This window comes from Ananas comosus, linkage group 21 (genome assembly GCF_001540865.1).
Source record: "Ananas comosus cultivar F153 linkage group 21, ASM154086v1, whole genome shotgun sequence".
NCBI classification, from domain to species: domain Eukaryota; kingdom Viridiplantae; phylum Streptophyta; class Magnoliopsida; order Poales; family Bromeliaceae; genus Ananas; species Ananas comosus.
Window position 1 is genome coordinate 10,345,669 of NC_033641.1, and position 16,604 is coordinate 10,362,272.

A 16,604-nucleotide genomic window follows, 5' to 3' on the forward strand; every position below is an offset into this window, starting at 1 on the left:
TCATTTAGAAATAAACTTTACTGTAAATGTGAATCAACTAGGATTCGAACTTAGGTCTCGAGTACCAACCATTAAATCCTTTGCCGCTTGCTATAGGAACAGTCGGTAAGATAGGTATTTAATAGGTATTTAATAATAGTCACCACATTACAAGATGTAGCTTTATGGTTTTTAGAGGCAAAGCAAAAGCAACTACCAAGTAAAAGAGGTTAACTAAACCTCTACTTGGTTAGGACACTACTTAGTGCAAAGGAGAGACATCTAATTTCACACAGTACACATGAATTTCAGATCTTCGATGATCAATATAGTTAACGCCGCACACGATCATGCATTTTTATTTAGCTTGAAATACCATTCATCGTAGAAACGAAAAATGGTGCTACTTATGTTTGCTTCGAGATGTATGCATCGTAAAGCTCCACCGATCTCCCGTTCAACGGCTGGATCGGCCTCGAGTTGTTCTTGTACTCCTTACTCAGAGGAGCTCTCAGAGCATCTGCTTGTTCCTTGGTTATCTCTCTCACCTATGAATAATTTAGTGCAAATATATACCGAATCACGCGATCATTAAACGAAAGATATATTCATGCTTGCATTTGAAAGCCTCGGCAATTCGCATTTTCACCTCTGGTACAGGAATGAATGTAAATAAATTTGGTTTTGAAGGGTACAGTGTGTACAATTGCAATTACACAATTGTACATGGTTCAAAACTATGTACAATTTAAAAAGCACACATCAAAACTATATGGAGAATAATAGATCATGATCATCTAACAGAGGAGATAGATAATTTCAGAAAATGGGACATTGAGTGGTAATTTAAAAATTGCAAAAAGAGAAAACACACTCCTATTTTGTGAAAATTTTCTAATTTTTCACTATGTTCATAAATTACCTTGCCAAGGATGATCCAAATGACATTCTCAGTGCATGGAGGAGTGGTCAAGGATCCAACATATCGGAAATACTTGCGAGCGCGGCGTTTAAAGGCTTTTGTTCTCACGACACCAACCGGAATTTGGGCTTCGTCGTCTCCTCTTCGCGCCTCCTTATTTAATTCCGCTAACTTTTCCTTTATCTGTGAATGATCATTCATAAAACCAAACCGCACCGTTCGATGCATTCACTTATGATTGAAAGAAAATGCTACGTATAGATGCATGTTTACCTGAAAAAGAAAGGGATCAGGATGGCCATATTTATAAAAGATCGCGATAACAGTAATATTACCATCATCACTCTTGTGTACCATGTGGATCTCCATTGGAAACCTGTTCAATTTAATAACATATTGAAGGCCCAAATCACTAACTTTTTATGTTTAAATATTGGTTAACATATCATTTTTCTCTTCTTCTTCTCGTGTCAGTGATCAATATTTCGAGTTAAAACGATAAAATTAAGTACTAAACACGTACCTCTCACCATTAATAGTGTGCTCAGAAGGTGAGTGCCAATGCATTTGTTTCAGCCAATACTTTTTTCCATCTACAATCACATTTCCAACCGCGTCGTCGAATTTAAGCTACAAGATAAAACCACAAATTTGGTGTGTATATATAGCTCATTAGTACTAGAGTTTATATCAGGAACTAATTTTGAAGCCTCAAACATGTGCACAAGATGTTGGACATAATTATTAATGGATTCTCTCTATTAGAAGAAGCTTCAATAGATTTTCTTTACAGTAGAAGTACTAGTCTGAAACTTCTACTATTGAACCTAATTCTTACTACAACATAAGCATCAAACTTTTATATTTGCCAAAACATTTTACTAGAAGTAATTTATTGCTGAAAACAAAAGTAGAAGCAGAAATAAAGCTGTTCGCTTCAAAAGTATTTTATCAAAATTTATTCAATAGATTCTCTTTGCAATAGAAGTAGAATTACTAAACTGATCGAGCATCAACTTTTTTGCGTTTGCCAAATGCAAAAACCGAAGTGATTATTACTGAAAGCAGAAGCAGATGCAGGAGTAAGGTCGTAACACTTAACAAACTCAAAAACTAATACAAAAAGTTAGTTCTATTATATTCATGTTAGTTAACTAACCTCAATGTTGAAACCATTATCAACTAGAGTGGCATTAGACGCAACATAATCCCTTTTGAGGGGTCGCAACTTTGGGTTAAATACGGCGCCGTTTTTTATGATGTTGATGGGTGATTGCCGAGTTCCTTTGGAGCACAGTGCGAATTGTGGGCTTAAGCACCCCCATCTATCCGGACCATTTGCTCCGCTATATCCAAATTTCACTAATATTGCTGAGAAACAACAGGTCAAAAATACAAGAGAGTTATAGTTTTATTGATAAATGAAATGATATTTTCTAGAAAAATGTAAAAAAGAGAGATGATATATGCACTAAGAAAATAATTTTGAGCCTAAAAATCTCCCCCAAGAAAAACAAATTACATACCATTGGAGTTTGCAATGGCTACAAGAAGTGTTAATGTCACCAAAGAAGAAGAAATGGTTGCATATAGTGGAGCCATTCTCTCTCTCTCTCTCTCTATCTATCTATCTATGCATATACATTTATACACGATATTATTTTTATGTGCAAATGAAACCTGCAAAAGAAGAACATTTAATGGAAAAAGGAGGCCGGTTGTGATGGTGCAATGTGCCATTGTCCTGCAACCTCATCTCTCACTTTACTTTTCTTTTTTATTTTTTATTTTAATTTTTTTTTTCTTATGATGGGTTTAAGGACTAGTTGACTAGTAATGCTAAACTTATGGGGTGAAATTGCATTCATAATAGGTAATTATCTTAATTATCTTGATAATTCTGAGTCAAGTGGCTAGGATACTATGATCTTTCTCTCTCTCTCTTCCAAAAAAAGGAAAAAAGAAGTCTCTCTCAATGACCACAAAAACTTTAACTCACTTAAGCACATCTCTCCCTCTCACTCCCCCCAATTATTCACCAAAAAAGTTTTATTCCTTGAGCAAAAGCAAGAGGAGAAAAGAACATAAATTGATTCCACCCATCCAAAGTTGTAGATACTGTGGATTTTATCACTTTCCCCTACATGATTGATTTGTAATTGGAGCTCAAAAGGTCCAACTAAAGCTCAAGTTGTTACATAACCCTATCACATGTATTATGTATAGGCCCACATCTCTACAACTCCTAGCAAATGGCATGCACTGTATAGAAGGAATCACTTTGTCATGTCCCATCATTATTTCGAAAGCAATTACCAATTTTATGTATACTATCTTTTCAAACTAAAATCACAACACTATTCTTAATGCAATCTCTTTGTACTAATATATATTTATGGAAATTGGTTTCTTGTCAATTTTATAAAGAATAATTATTATAGAGAAAATTTTGAGCCTGTTTTAGGCCTAGTGGTGCAATGTTAGCGCAGATTGTATTGAAGTACAACGGCCAAAAGCATCAATGTTGGTGTTGTTACATTTTTATTATTAAATATGAATTTTAAATTTTATAACCCTTGCATGAAGATTGATAACCTATGCATTCACTTAACTTGCATTCAATGCGAATTGTGATAACCTCACATTCATAATGAGGTGCAAGTTACATTTTGCATTCATCGTGAAACCTATGCATACTCGCACCAAATTGTGAAACCTCTTAGCCATTTAATTCTTATAACCTATAGGTTTAATATTCTGAATTGTAATCTATAGCTTGTGAGGCCTATATATAGAGTGGATTTTCATTCATTTGCATAACAACAATATACAACAAAAACTATTTCTATTCTACTTGTGAGAAAGAGAAGGTCAAAGAAAGGTGTTTTTTTGGTGAAGCCTTGGGCTCATCTACTTGTGCAGAGTTGGTGAAGCCACACGACGAGGGTCACACTGTTGTATCCTGGAGGGGACAAGTCAATGCTCTGCTGCATCGGTTCAAAGGTTTTGTCAACTGCAGATGGCTTGAATCTTCTTAAAGAGAGCGAGATATCTGTGTCTCGGCTTGATCGACTCGTTGACATTTTTTAAATTATTTTGTAGCTAATCTATATTTTTTGAATATATACACCAACAGTTGGTACTCTGCTGTGATGCAGTAAAACTACTACTGAGAGAGGTGTATATCGCAAACGTAAAAGTTGGGTATAAAGGTGGCCTTATTCTCGCAACACATTCTTCGTGTATCAGACTCATATATTTTCTTTAACAAGTGAACTTAGAAGTAAAAATTGGATCAAACAGAGTAACAAATTAAGAGGCATTCGTCTATTCGAGTTTATAAATTTGGGCTGCGCCGGTTTTTAGAAACGAGGCCCAGCAAAATTCTTTGGATTGATCCAATCGAACCGCTTTCATCGGCCCAATTATCTTAAATCGGCTACTTGGGCTGGGCCGATCTTTAAATTGGGCCCATAACCATTTTATATTAGGCCTAATGGGCCTCTTACTCTCTGCAACTCTAATGGCCCACATTGTTTGATGGACTGTTAATGGAATGCGGTAAAGTCGGTGATGCATTACTAAAATGTTAGGAATTCGCTGCCGACTCTGCACTTTAAACACTGGAAAAGTTCATTTTTCAGTTTTTATTTTTCTATGCTTTTTTTTTCCCCTGTTTCTATTATTTGCTAGCTATTTCCTGCCTGGTTGAGCAACGCGATTAAGCGACAAAGATTCGCGCGAAGGAATGACTTACTAGAGGATCAGTATAAGAGACTGTTTAGTTTTACGGTTGTTTCTATGTACAATAATATTGTTTAATCAGGACAGTTTGACGAAGGCACAAAGATTTGCTTTTTTTTTTGTAATGCTAGAAGCTCATTTCAAAATAATCTACTATGGCTTGAAATGATAAATACTTTGTTGCAAATTATACGATTCCTGTTTTTACGAAATAGATAAGCTGTTTCATAAGTCAGACTAAAGACGAGACACCCGTGTTTTTCGAGAAATTCTGAGTATCGCCGCTCGACCCTTGACTTAAGCAATTCGTTATCTGCTGCCACAGCTACAGATGACCAAAAGAGCTTTTGGGTAGGCATGTCTCCAATGAAGGCCAAAAGGAGCAAAAGGCCAAGCAAAGCATGAGCAATGCGCATGCTTGTGTGGGGGTGCTTTACTGCTTTTTATAGACTAGACCAAGACTAAGACATATATATATATATATATATATATATATATATATATATATATTGCAATGCATTTGGGTCTCCTTATACAATCCTTAAGGGTGCGTTTGGTTCGTGCTATCTTTTAAAGATTCCTAGTAATCCAATAGGAATAAAAAAATATGACGGTGTTTGGTTAAACGCACTAAGTAATCTAGTTGGTAATATTGGATTCACTTGGGAATATAATTCACCCCAAAGTACTAATCTCATTCCCTTGAGGGAGGGTGGGTATCCTCATATTAATGGATTGGGGTAATCATAATATGTCTAATCTCTTTCTTTCTTCCTACCCGTCGGCTAATTGATATTATTTTTTTTTACATTCTAACCTTATATCTCTCTCTAAACTTATTTTTCTCTCTAAAATTCAACTTTTTTTTCTCTCTCTAAACTAAGCTTTCTCTCTCTCTCTCTCTCTCTCTTTCTAAAATATCAACTCTCTCACTCCTTCTAATTTTGACTGTATTTTTCTTTCTATTTTTTTAATTATGCTCTCTCTCTTTAACTTATACTCTCTCTTCCTTTTTTCTAAAAAGATGTTGAAAATTTTGGTAACATTATCTAAAATTAAATAAATAAATAAATAAATAAAATGTATGTTTTTTGCAATATTAAATAACATGGCTAATTAATATTACCGTGCGAACCAAATACATGAATTCCACATTCTTAGTAATAGAATGAATAGGAATAAGATTCTCGGATATCTTTTATTTCTAGTAATTTTTCATAATGCGAACCAAACGCACCCTTAATGCCAAGCAAGTCCTTACTAAGCCGCTGTATTTCCAAGTATGCTCAATTTCAACATGGATCGAAATGCACTAGTTAGCCCTTCAATACTAAGTCCAACTATAGTATGTATAAAGCGGAGATACATATGTCTCTGCATGTTTTAGCTCCAACTCCGCCTTGCCTAATAGCATTAAATGATCTTCAACACCAAACTGAGTCCGTACTCTCCTTGGCTACTGCATTTCCAACTACGCTCAATTTTGACATAGGTAGAAATGCAGTAGTTAGATATTCTACGCCAAGTTCAGCTATACAGTATGTAGATACAACTATAAAATTGTATTATTGTTGAAATTATCATCACAGAAAGGAATAAATAATATGATCTGATTTTATATTCTAAGCTACAACATGGGAGTTCCCACGCCTTTTCTGATTCTATAAAAGAAATTTCACTCCTATCAGACCGAAAAATCTTTGTTGAATTCTGCATTTTGGCGCACAATTGACGCTTTTTCGTGCTGCGACTTCTCAATCTCCTTCTCGAGAAAATCCAGTATAGTATCAGTAACATGGTTCGGAGAGCAACCAGCGGCGAGCATCTTTCTCAGAAACTTGTATGCCTCTCTGACTCTCCCAGCTTTCGCATGAACCTCGATGAGTGTATTGAAAGTGATAACATCCGGATTAACGCCGCTTCCGATCATTTGCTTGAAAAGTTGGTTCGCCTCGTCGATCTTTCCGCCCTTTCCTAACGCATTGATCAATGTGTTGTACATGACGATATCAAGATACCCGCCTTTCTTCAATAACTGATCAAGAACCGAGCTCGCGAGCTCCGCTTTCCCTATTTTCCCAAGCCCTTGGATGACTACATTGTACGTCGCGATATCGCTAGGGCATAGCTTGCTCCCCATTTCTTGAAGAACCGCCCACGCCTCTTTCAAGTAACCCTTCTTGACGAAAGAACTCATCAACGAATTGTATGTGTAGCTCGTCGCGTCCTTTTGCGACGAAGCGAAGATCTCGAATAGCTTGCAAGCCACACTCAACTTCCCCTTGCCTAGAAAGATCGACAAGTACGTGTTAACCATGTCGACGTCGAAGCTCTTCGTCCCCATGTTTTGCACCCTCCGCCCTCTAAGCGGAGTAAACGTAGGGGGGTCGTCGAAAGATTCAAACTTGCGGGCGAGACGGTCGAGGTAAGGGGAAGAAGACCACTCGTCCTTCGTCTCTTCATCCGATAAAGCTTCTTCTTCGATATCTTCGCATGATTTACGGCCGATCAAGCTCACGACATCGTTCAAGTTTCCTTCGAATTCCGGAAACATCGGGGTGTAGTCCTTGCCCCTGTCGTGGGGGCCTCTCATCGCCGCCTCCATGTTCGCCTTCCAACTGAGAACGCTCGGCAGCAGCGAGCTGTCCCTCACATACTTCATCAACTGCTCGGCGAGCTCCCACCGGCCGCTCCTGTGCAGCCCGACGAGCAACGAAGTTATCGTGACCAAATCGACGGCCAACCCCCTCTCCTCCATCTCCCGCGCCAAATCGAGGGCCTCCGCCGCGCGCTTCTCCCTGCAGAGCTGCGCGATCACGATGCTGTAGGTGACGGCGTCGACGAACTGGCCCCTCTTGCTCTTCAAGTCGCAGAAGAGCGCGAACGCGGCGGCGGGGCGGCCGTTGCGGAACAAGCCGTGGATGAGGATGTTGTGGGAGCAGCAGGAGGCGCGGACGCCGTCGGCGGCCATCTGCTCGAAGAGCCTGCAGGCGTCGTCGAGGCGGCGCGCCTTGAGGAGGCCGTCGAGGAGGGCGTTGTAGACGACGGTGTCGNTATATATATTGCAATATATATATATATTGCAATGCATTTGGGTCTCTTATACAATCCTTAAGTGTTATTTTGTTTGATACCTTCTTTATGCAATTATTGTATGAATACTGTTCCTGTTTGAAATCTTTTGTATTGTACTGTTTATTGAGCCTTGAAGGGTACAAGGGAGATTTTGTCCGCGGTACAGAAAAAATTCTGTCCATTCGGCACTGTCGGCGATCCGAATCCGGCCAAATAGGCGTAGGGCTCGGGGCGTGACACCAAGTTTCTCATCATAAGTCCAATCTACGTCTCGGATCACGCGCAAAAATTTATTAGCATGTTTTTTGTAAATATATATTAGTGTATCAGTGATCGTTTAGAAGACCTTTTGATGTAAATGNGTATTTTTCTTTCTATTTTTTTAATTATGCTCTCTCTCTTTAACTTATACTCTCTCTTCCTTTTTTCTAAAAAGATGTTGAAAATTTTGGTAACATTATCTAAAATTAAATAAATAAATAAATAAATAAAATGTATGTTTTTTGCAATATTAAATAACATGGCTAATTAATATTACCGTGCGAACCAAACACAGGAATTCCACATTCTTAATAATATGATGAATAGGAATAAGATTCTCGGATATCTTTTATTTCTAGTAATCTTTCATAATGCGAACCAAACGCACCCTAAGTGTTATATTATTTGATATCTTCTTTATGCAATTATTGTATGAATACTGTTCATGTTTGAAATCTTTTGTATTGTATTATTTATTGAGCCTTGAACGGTACAAGGGAGACTCTGTCCGCGGTACAGAAAAAATTCTGTCCATTCGGCGCTGTCGGCGATCCGAACCCGGCCAAATAGGCGTGGGGCTCGGGGCGTGACACCAAGTTTCTCATCATAAGTCCAATCGACGTCTCGGATCACGCGCAAAAATTTATTAGCATGTTTTTTGTAAATATATATTAGTGTATCAGTGATCGTTTAGAAGACCTTTTGATGTAAATGTAGCTGCAATACTCTACGAGGCATGCAAGCTCTAGAGTCTCAATCAGGCGGCGCCGCCCCACCACGACCGCCGAACGGCCATTGACGAGGCGCCGCGTGGCCTCCTAGTAGTCCCACTATAGAGAGTAACAAGTTTAATTAAGTTGATTAATCTTTTGTTAGGGCATGTTTTGTATTAAGACCTATGTAATGTTGATATATAGGCAAAATAGAGTCGGATATATTTCTTTTTTCTGATAAGCTGCAGAAAATATATCGTAACCAACTCACTATAATGCGCAGAACATATATACTATTATATATAGAAATAAATAAGATATTTTTTTTATCATCTATCTACAATTTCAAATGAAAGTCATAGTGAGCAACCAAAAAAGGGGAAAAAAAAAAAGAACAAAAGGAAAAAGAAAAAATTAAAACAAAAAATAGAAATGCACTTATGTGCCTGATTTACTTTTATTTATAAATATGTCACTGACTATTGTCTGATTTGTCTCTAAAACAGTGTCGGTTTTTTTCCCAATATGATCCCGCACTTGAGAATTTATTGGAAGTTTTTTTGGATACTAAAAGGGTGGATTTGAAAACTTAGGTATATTTGAAAGATGAATATTTTTTAAGCACTCATACGAGAAATTGCCGCGATGAAATTTTTTTTTTTTTTTTNTTTTTTTTTTTTTTAAAGATAGATAGCACGCTACCCGTGATGAAATTTATATATAGCAACTGATTAGTATTACATTAAGCAATATATAATGACTGTTTAATTACTATCAACTTGATATTTTGATAATATAGTATCAAAGTCAGTTCTAAACTCACCTATTCCAAAAGGTCTTGAGCTCGATTCCTATATATATATCATAGTTCATCTGATATGCAACATAAACATGAGCGGAGGTGTATACAAATTTTGAATCGTTTTCTACCAGATCGGTATTTCGTGCATCATTAACAACCCGATATGTTAGAATTATGAATGGGCATGTAAATATATAAAGATTAATTTTAGCCTTCTCTATGACCCTATACGCGTAAACTACAAAATGATTAGTTTAGTCTTAATTAGCAACATATATACATATATAGTATTAAAGTAAACAACAAGAAAGGGAGAAAGCTATGTGTGTGGAGTATGAGCAATTGAGAAATCGTTATCCGTCCCCATTAAATTTAAGGAGCTCTTCATCCAATGCATGCGTGTTGAGACACAGTTCCTCAAATTCTCTTTTAAAAGCCATGAATTAATCTCCCCTGTCCCCTGTGGGCCACCTCAAGATCTCATGCCACCCACCCCCAAACACTTTTTTTTATTTATATCCAACCCCCTCTAACTTGTTCATAATTCTCAATTCGCTCCTTAAAGATTTTTGAATAATTATCTGTTACGAGTTTACACGTGAATAATAGCTTCAAATAGAACAATTTGCGAAGGAGAAACGCGCGATGAACTTGATTATGTTCTTCTAAGCAGTGAAATTAAAACTCAAGATGCACATAGAAAAATATTGGAATTATGTACTTACTTGCTGATTAATAACAATTATGTTCATTTTAGCAAACTTTATAGGAGCTAATTAGGACCACTAAGTTTAAGTTGGAACTTGATGTGTAATTCATAACAACAAATGAAGAAACTATTATATGCTCAGTTCGATTGGAGTTTCTGCAAAAGTATTACTAAAGAAGCATATTCAAAGAAGCTTCTACCACGCAATTTTCCGTTTGTAGCTAAAAACAAACGTTTTAAAATGGATCTTAGCAGCTAGAAGCAATTCCTGATCCAGTAGAAACAAATTATTACTATTTAAGTTCATAAACAGTGCTTAAAACTCTATGAATTAAGCAGATCACTTTGGAGTTAACATCTGTGCTGAACCATCAACACTGGCAATCTTTGTCGGTCAAACCAAAATGGCATAGTCCTTGAAATGTTGGGCTGCTCCTCTCAGCTCTTCCTATTCATCCCACTGAAAGCAAAAGCACAAAAAAGCACTTCATGATAGAGCACCTTTTTCACTGTTTGTCCCATTTCCTTTTTGACAGGAAAAATGATATACATTACAAAACTAGCTAATTCAGTTAGCGCATACTGACCGGATTCAATAAATTTATTGGTTAATATCAATATCGATTTTATTAATAACATCAAAGTTTGACGAACAAGGTCTTTTTGTCATTTATTTGAATGATATCAAAATTATAATGCATATTTTATTTTGTTGGCACTTAATGATCAAATACTCTTCTTTTTTTTTTTTTTATCAACTCTTAATTCTTTCTTTATTATAGATTTTATGGGCCTCCAATTTTTGCTACATTGAGCTTATATTAACCAAGTTTGGCCCAAACTAACCCATCTAAAGATTCTAAACCACTCAATCACAAACAAAAACTAGGTTGGTGGGACCTAAGTTGGATATTTTTGTCAATGGCATTGTTGATATTTTTACCAAAATTAGGCCCCCTTTTCTCTCCTCTTCTTTTAAATACCAACCCCTCCCTCCACCCCCCCACACTTCAAACTCACAAACTAGTAGTACCTTGATTTCCCTCTCCTTCATTAAACAAAAGATTACATGGGGAATTGCTTTGCTCTTGAGGAGAGAGAAGTGATCAAAATCATGAGAGTGGATGGCAAAATCCTCCAATATAAACCACCCATGAAGGTTCACCAAGCACTAGAAAAGTTTCCGAACCATGCGATCTCTGATTCGTTCTCCACCGTGCGTTATCTCAACCCGTCAACCAATATGAGAGGCGGGCGGCTGTACTATCTTCTACCTCTGAAGAAAACGCCAATAACTGAAGCTGTATTCGAAGACGGTGTGATCAGAATCAAATTAGTTATTACTAAGCAGGCATTAAAAGATATGCTAAGAAAAGAGATTATATCTCTGGACGATGTTATCTCTCTTTGCCAAAGAGAATCACGAGAAACTGCCAAGAGCGACGAAAAAGGTTGCGCGGGGTGGCAACCAGCTCTCCAAAGCATACCAGAAGGGAATGATTTCTTGTAAGGGCTTTACATATGTTTGTGAAAAGAAATTAAAGAGATTGTACAATATTTTATAGTCCATGTACTACATAGAGATGTAGCTAAGCTAGGCTTAAAGTTTTTTCTCTTAAAGATTATTGTGTAAAAGAAAAGTATAGAGAGCATACTATTGTTCTTATGTCAAAGGTTTTGTTCATGAGATATTAATAATGTTTAATTAATACTTTTATTAAATGTGAACTGTTAAAGTGGTGCTCGATCGTATATGGTTACGTTTACAAAAGAATTAAATGTTATGTAATTAACTTGCTGAGTTGTGAGCGCTTGTACATACATTTCTTTTATGACTAGGTTTTTGCGATTCTCTTGGTTAGGATTAAAACCAATTTCATGCGTAACTCCTTTTGATAGGGACTGATTAATTTTTAATAGAGAGATTACAAGCAACATGGTCAAGTTGTGATTGTCCTGTAACTAAAATTTGCTGAGATCAGTTATCTCCACGTAGCCTCGAGCGAAAAAAAACATTAAGAAGTATGATAAGGACGTGCTTTACACAAAACATTACGACCTGTTTGGTTTGATGCAATTGGAGGAGCTTCCACAAAAGCATTTATTATTATCATCGAAATTATCCATTTGATTAGAAATAATTTAGAAATTTAGTAGTACTAATCGCTCATGTTCAAAGTACATAGAGACAACGTGAATTATGTCACATGTACTGATAGAAAAGATTACAGAAAAGATATAAGGAACAAAAAGTTTTATCTTTGAACGGTGAATGTGACGATTGAACCCGTGTACTCATCAAACTAGAGGGGTTAGAACTGGCTCCGGTGCTACGAATGGAAGCAGTTCAAAACCGATCTTTGCGCGCTAATAAACCATCTAGCAGTACTAATGGAAAAGAAAAATAGCGAGGCGAATAAACTTTTTATTAAGAGTGTGTTTAGTTGGCAGTAAATTATACTAAAAATTACTTTTTGGCATGAAATATTATTTTCTGAGTGTTTGTTTCGTCGTAAAGTTTTTTTTCCAAAAATTTAATTTTATAGACTAAAAAAAAAATGAGGTGTTTTTATTTTTCACCGATTTTCGACAGAAAACAAAAACTCAATCCGTGTAAAATTATTTTTATTCATGTTTTTTCACTGAATCAAATTATAAATGTTGATGTTTTTTTTCTTTTCAACCAAACAAATATTAATATTTTTTTTTTTCTACAAAGTAAACACTAAAAAACTTAAAACCTTTTCCACAAATTTTTTTCTATGAAAAACTATTTTTTACAATTTTAGTGTTCCACAAAAATAAAAGAAAAAAGCTCCAAATAGAATTCTCTATTTTTGGGCTTAGAAACTCATACCACTTCTCATATATAGTTGCTACTTACTAAAAACTGTTCTAAAAGTTTTGCCAAAAAAACATTCAAAAAATGTCAAAAGAGTGAACGAACCATACAATACGTGTGTTGGAAGACGAAAATGAAAATAATAATTATCTATGCGAGATCATTTTCACCCTAAATTAGAAGATAACACATAGTAATTATTACGAGATTAATATTTGAGGAAAGGCCCAAAATTACAAGGTACTGTTTAGATATCTTCTAAACTCGTGTTTTTAGAAATTTCTACACCATGATGATCACCAAATATTTTAATACAATTTTATGAAGGTTTGGTACCGAGTCTAATAATGCAGAATTTAAATTTCCTCAAAGCTTCTGGAAAGGTCCATGCATGGCTTCTAGAAGGACTCGCTTAAGAAGTTACTGAGATGTGATGTATATCTATCTATTACGCAAGCATATATGACCAAAACAAGTGCAATTGAAGCAGGTAAAATCAGATAATTGTGCACAATAATTGCCTCTAAATAGTTTACAAAGAGCATCTGGATATATTTACATTTAAAAAATTCTCGTCTTCATTATCATCTCCCTATCTCTTTAAATCTCTTCGTAGAAAGGTAATCGCGCAATGTTAACACAGATGACAAAGAATCAATGATGAATAGTTTTACGAGTTAAAAGAAAAACTGTTAACAAGAGAAAAAAATAGCATACCCAAAACAAATGAACTTCCAATAGCAGCTACTGCAATCTTGCAGCTTAGAGATGCAGATCATAGTACTGTTTGAGACAAGCCACAAGGCACAAGAAGTGGAAACAAAATTTGTATATCATTTCTATTGTGATTGATGATCAGTTACAGTAACAGCAGCAAGTGAGTGTACACCAATAGTACTTATTTGGAATTTACAGCATAATACATTCATGTAACTTAATAATAGTAAAATGATAGTAGCTATTTCAGCATGAGAATATATATATCAACATTAATCTATATTGAATTATTATTCCTTTTTAAGTAAATATGTTGATGGCCACACATCAGAGAGGTCTACTCTGCTTTCCTCTCAACTTCTAATGCTATTTCATTGCGCCGTGTAAAAGGAAGTGTAAATGGGGGATTAAACTGCAATTCAGAAAAACCCAAAATCAGGACCATTCATATCAGCTCTTTAGAACTTAGATATAGCAAGTTGCTCGAGTCCCACCTGTGCAACTTCTACTGATGCATCCTCTTTCACTCGAAATTGACCATCACTATGTAGAGCATTGCGCAGCTTGGCTTCTCTCCTCTTAACATCTTCATCTGTAACAAAACCTGTATCAAATGGCAAAAGTTTAGCGGACATTGTGTGGAACAGAAGATTGCCTGCAGATGTACGGAAAAATTCTAATCGTAAGGTTTACTTTGTGACAACTGTTTACAAAGAATGATAATTCGAACATTTTTCTGAAATTAATGGACCTGAAAAGGCGGTGACCGCAACAATTTTTCCTGGCACTTCTTTGATGCTCACAGATGAATCTTTTGGCACAGGCAAGTTAGAGCCATACTTAGATGGCATCACAAACGACATCTGCCACTTGTCCTGCTCAGGTGACTAAAAGAAAAGAAGCAGAGAAAATAGTATCATAACTTAGAAAAGGTTATATTTCAGATTTGAAAATGGTAATATATTTCAAGTCACAACAGATTTAACAGAGAGATATTAGAGATTGAATACTCAAACATACTCGCTTGGTTATAACTGGCGTGGTCATATCCATCTTCTCACCACTAGGCTGAACTTTTCGAGTGTAAACAGGAGTCGTCATTTCCATTTGCTCACTTGCAGTGTTCTAAGAACAAGGATAGGAAGAATTAGCAGACCACATTGTTGAAAGTGTCAGACAAAATGGGGACCCCTTTTCTTTTTGAATTTGTTTACAAACAAGAAGTCTTCATGTACCTTACCAAATAAATAAGCAGCCAAGACATTAAAAGATTGAGATGCGCCATTGAAATCAAATCCAGCCTGTCCAGGCATCGTCGTCTCAGCAATAAAATAAGGCTGCACAAGGAATCAATACTCGGAAATGCAAATATAAGCAGAAGCACTGTACAGGATAAAAGCAACCTTAAACAGAGAGCATTAAGACCATCGTCATCTATGAAAAGGGTTAATATTTCCTTATCCTTAACCACATAGATCATAAAAAATTCAGTACTTAGTCAAAACTTCTTTTAGAAATTTACAACTATGTTTTTCTTTTTTTTTTCTTTTTGAGAGAATATAACTACGTTTGTTATCACGTGAAAAATTACCCATGGTTTCCGAACAGGCGCAGAATGAGTTTTGCTTTTTTTTTTTTAGTGTAAAAGGAATCTTATTCTCTCTGTGCAATATCTTTGAAAACCATAATAAGAACCCACTAATCGCAACTCACATCACTTCAAGATGATAATCAACAGTTTATCGAAGGATGGTTTTCGTTGCATTTTCTCCCTTTTTATCAATAAAAGAGCATAAAAATCTACAATCCATGTCACGAAACTGATAAGTAGCTTCAATGATTCAACTTCACGAAACATTGCACCAGTGCAAAGCAATAGTTTATTTCTTTAACTAACATACTCCCCCTTACACTTCCGCAATACAATAAAACTATTAATGGCGAAAATTTCAATCGCATAGTTTAGTTTACTGAGTAAATACAAATAAACAATCAAATATAAACGAGGATTAGTTCCTTTGCATTCATAATTATGCAAATAAAATAGCTCAAAACATCACCAGATTAAATTATATGTTTTACTCTGATTAGGAAAAGGCACCGAAATGAATTAGCAGTACCTCTACTTCTCTGATCTCGTAGTAATCCGTCCGCTTTATAACCCGGTATTTGACCGTTTCCAGATCAGGAACTTACAATAAATAAATAACCAAATAAATAAACAAATAAATAGATAATAAATCAAGGTTAATCACCGAAAATTAGTGAAAAAAGAACAGTTAATTTCACTAGAAATTATTATCCAACAATGGTAGAACAAGTACCCGACATTAGGGCTTCTTCTAGATTCCGAGCTTCGTATCTTCGTGGGAAGGCGTATTTCGCAGTTTCCGCCACCAAATCCCCCAAAACTGCTACCAAAAAATATATATATATAAAATAAAAATGTATAGAAACTCCTGAGCTTTATTATATTACAGTTAAAATTTTTGTTAGCTATTAATTGACAAAAAAAATGCATGAATCACTAATTAATTTAACGAAAATTTCAATTTAGTCAACTAAAATAACTCGAATTAATTAGAAAATTTGAGAAAATGCCCATTTATTTGAAACTATATTATATTTGAGGGGTCTCTGTTCAACTCATATATTAAAAAAAAAAAAAAACAATTCAAATTCGATCTGAGGAGATAATCACCAGGGCAATCGATGTATCGACTAAAAAATGATCTAATCATCGGACTAAACTCGCCGGAGACCTCCGTGGTGACTCGGCGATCGGAGATTGGGCGATGAACGAAGGGAGCCGAGGGATCGAGCACGGTTTCCACACGAGC

The 16,604-nt window shown here is 35.9% G+C and overlaps 4 protein-coding genes across 6 annotated transcripts; 1 reads left to right on the plus strand and 3 right to left on the minus strand.

Moving 5' to 3' along the window:
• LOC109726140 (alpha carbonic anhydrase 1, chloroplastic-like) lies at positions 102-5,549 on the minus strand. 2 transcript variants are annotated; one of them, XM_020255581.1, is made up of 7 exons: positions 5,534-5,549; positions 2,428-2,522; positions 2,061-2,272; positions 1,425-1,531; positions 1,175-1,277; positions 902-1,084; positions 102-527 (listed from the first exon to the last, which is right to left on the minus strand). In XM_020255581.1, the coding sequence occupies exons 2-7, from the start codon at positions 2,501-2,503 to the stop codon at positions 387-389; spliced, it is 822 nt and encodes a 273-aa protein (XP_020111170.1). In that variant the 5' UTR covers positions 2,504-2,522; positions 5,534-5,549; the 3' UTR covers positions 102-386. The 2 variants fall into 2 exon arrangements, with proteins under 2 accessions (XP_020111170.1, XP_020111169.1); XM_020255580.1 differs by lacking the exon at positions 5,534-5,549 and having other exon boundaries at positions 2,428-2,663.
• LOC109726267 (pentatricopeptide repeat-containing protein At4g01570) lies at positions 5,894-7,698 on the minus strand (the record flags this gene model as incomplete). Its single annotated transcript, XM_020255775.1, is given in 1 exon segment — positions 5,894-7,698. A coding segment is annotated over 1 exon segment (1,369 nt), but the record flags the coding sequence as incomplete, so codon positions are not given.
• Positions 11,229-11,909, plus strand: LOC109726689. The gene has a single exon (XM_020256452.1). The coding sequence runs from the start codon at positions 11,275-11,277 to the stop codon at positions 11,713-11,715; it is 441 nt and encodes a 146-aa protein (XP_020112041.1). The 5' UTR covers positions 11,229-11,274; the 3' UTR covers positions 11,716-11,909.
• Positions 13,862-16,520, minus strand: LOC109726146 (heme-binding-like protein At3g10130, chloroplastic). Of its 2 annotated transcripts, none has more exons than XM_020255589.1 (8): positions 16,466-16,520; positions 16,089-16,175; positions 15,885-15,955; positions 15,000-15,065; positions 14,785-14,889; positions 14,516-14,651; positions 14,259-14,368; positions 13,862-14,176 (listed from the first exon to the last, which is right to left on the minus strand). In XM_020255589.1, the coding sequence occupies exons 1-8, from the start codon at positions 16,503-16,505 to the stop codon at positions 14,102-14,104; spliced, it is 690 nt and encodes a 229-aa protein (XP_020111178.1). In that variant the 5' UTR covers positions 16,506-16,520; the 3' UTR covers positions 13,862-14,101. The 2 variants fall into 2 exon arrangements, with proteins under 2 accessions (XP_020111178.1, XP_020111176.1); XM_020255587.1 differs by having other exon boundaries at positions 15,000-15,101.

Coding starts and splice junctions, on each gene's coding strand:
- LOC109726140 (XM_020255581.1), bottom strand. CDS start 2,503: ATGGCTCCACTATATGCAACCATTTCTTCTTCTTTGGTGACATTAACA. Junction 2,273..2,427: donor AGCCATTGCAAACTCCAATG/GTATGTAATTTG, acceptor GTTGTTTCTCAG/CAATATTAGTGAAATTTGGA. Junction 528..901: donor TTTGGATCATCCTTGGCAAG/GTAATTTATGAA, acceptor AATTATTCATAG/GTGAGAGAGATAACCAAGGA.
- LOC109726689 (XM_020256452.1), top strand. CDS start 11,275: ATGGGGAATTGCTTTGCTCTTGAGGAGAGAGAAGTGATCAAAATCATG.
- LOC109726146 (XM_020255587.1), bottom strand. CDS start 16,505: ATGATTAGATCATTTTTTAGTCGATACATCGATTGCCCTG. Junction 14,890..14,999: donor CTGCTTATTTATTTGGTAAG/GTACATGAAGAC, acceptor CCTTGTTCTTAG/AACACTGCAAGTGAGCAAAT. Junction 14,652..14,784: donor CGCCAGTTATAACCAAGCGA/GTATGTTTGAGT, acceptor CTTTTCTTTTAG/TCACCTGAGCAGGACAAGTG.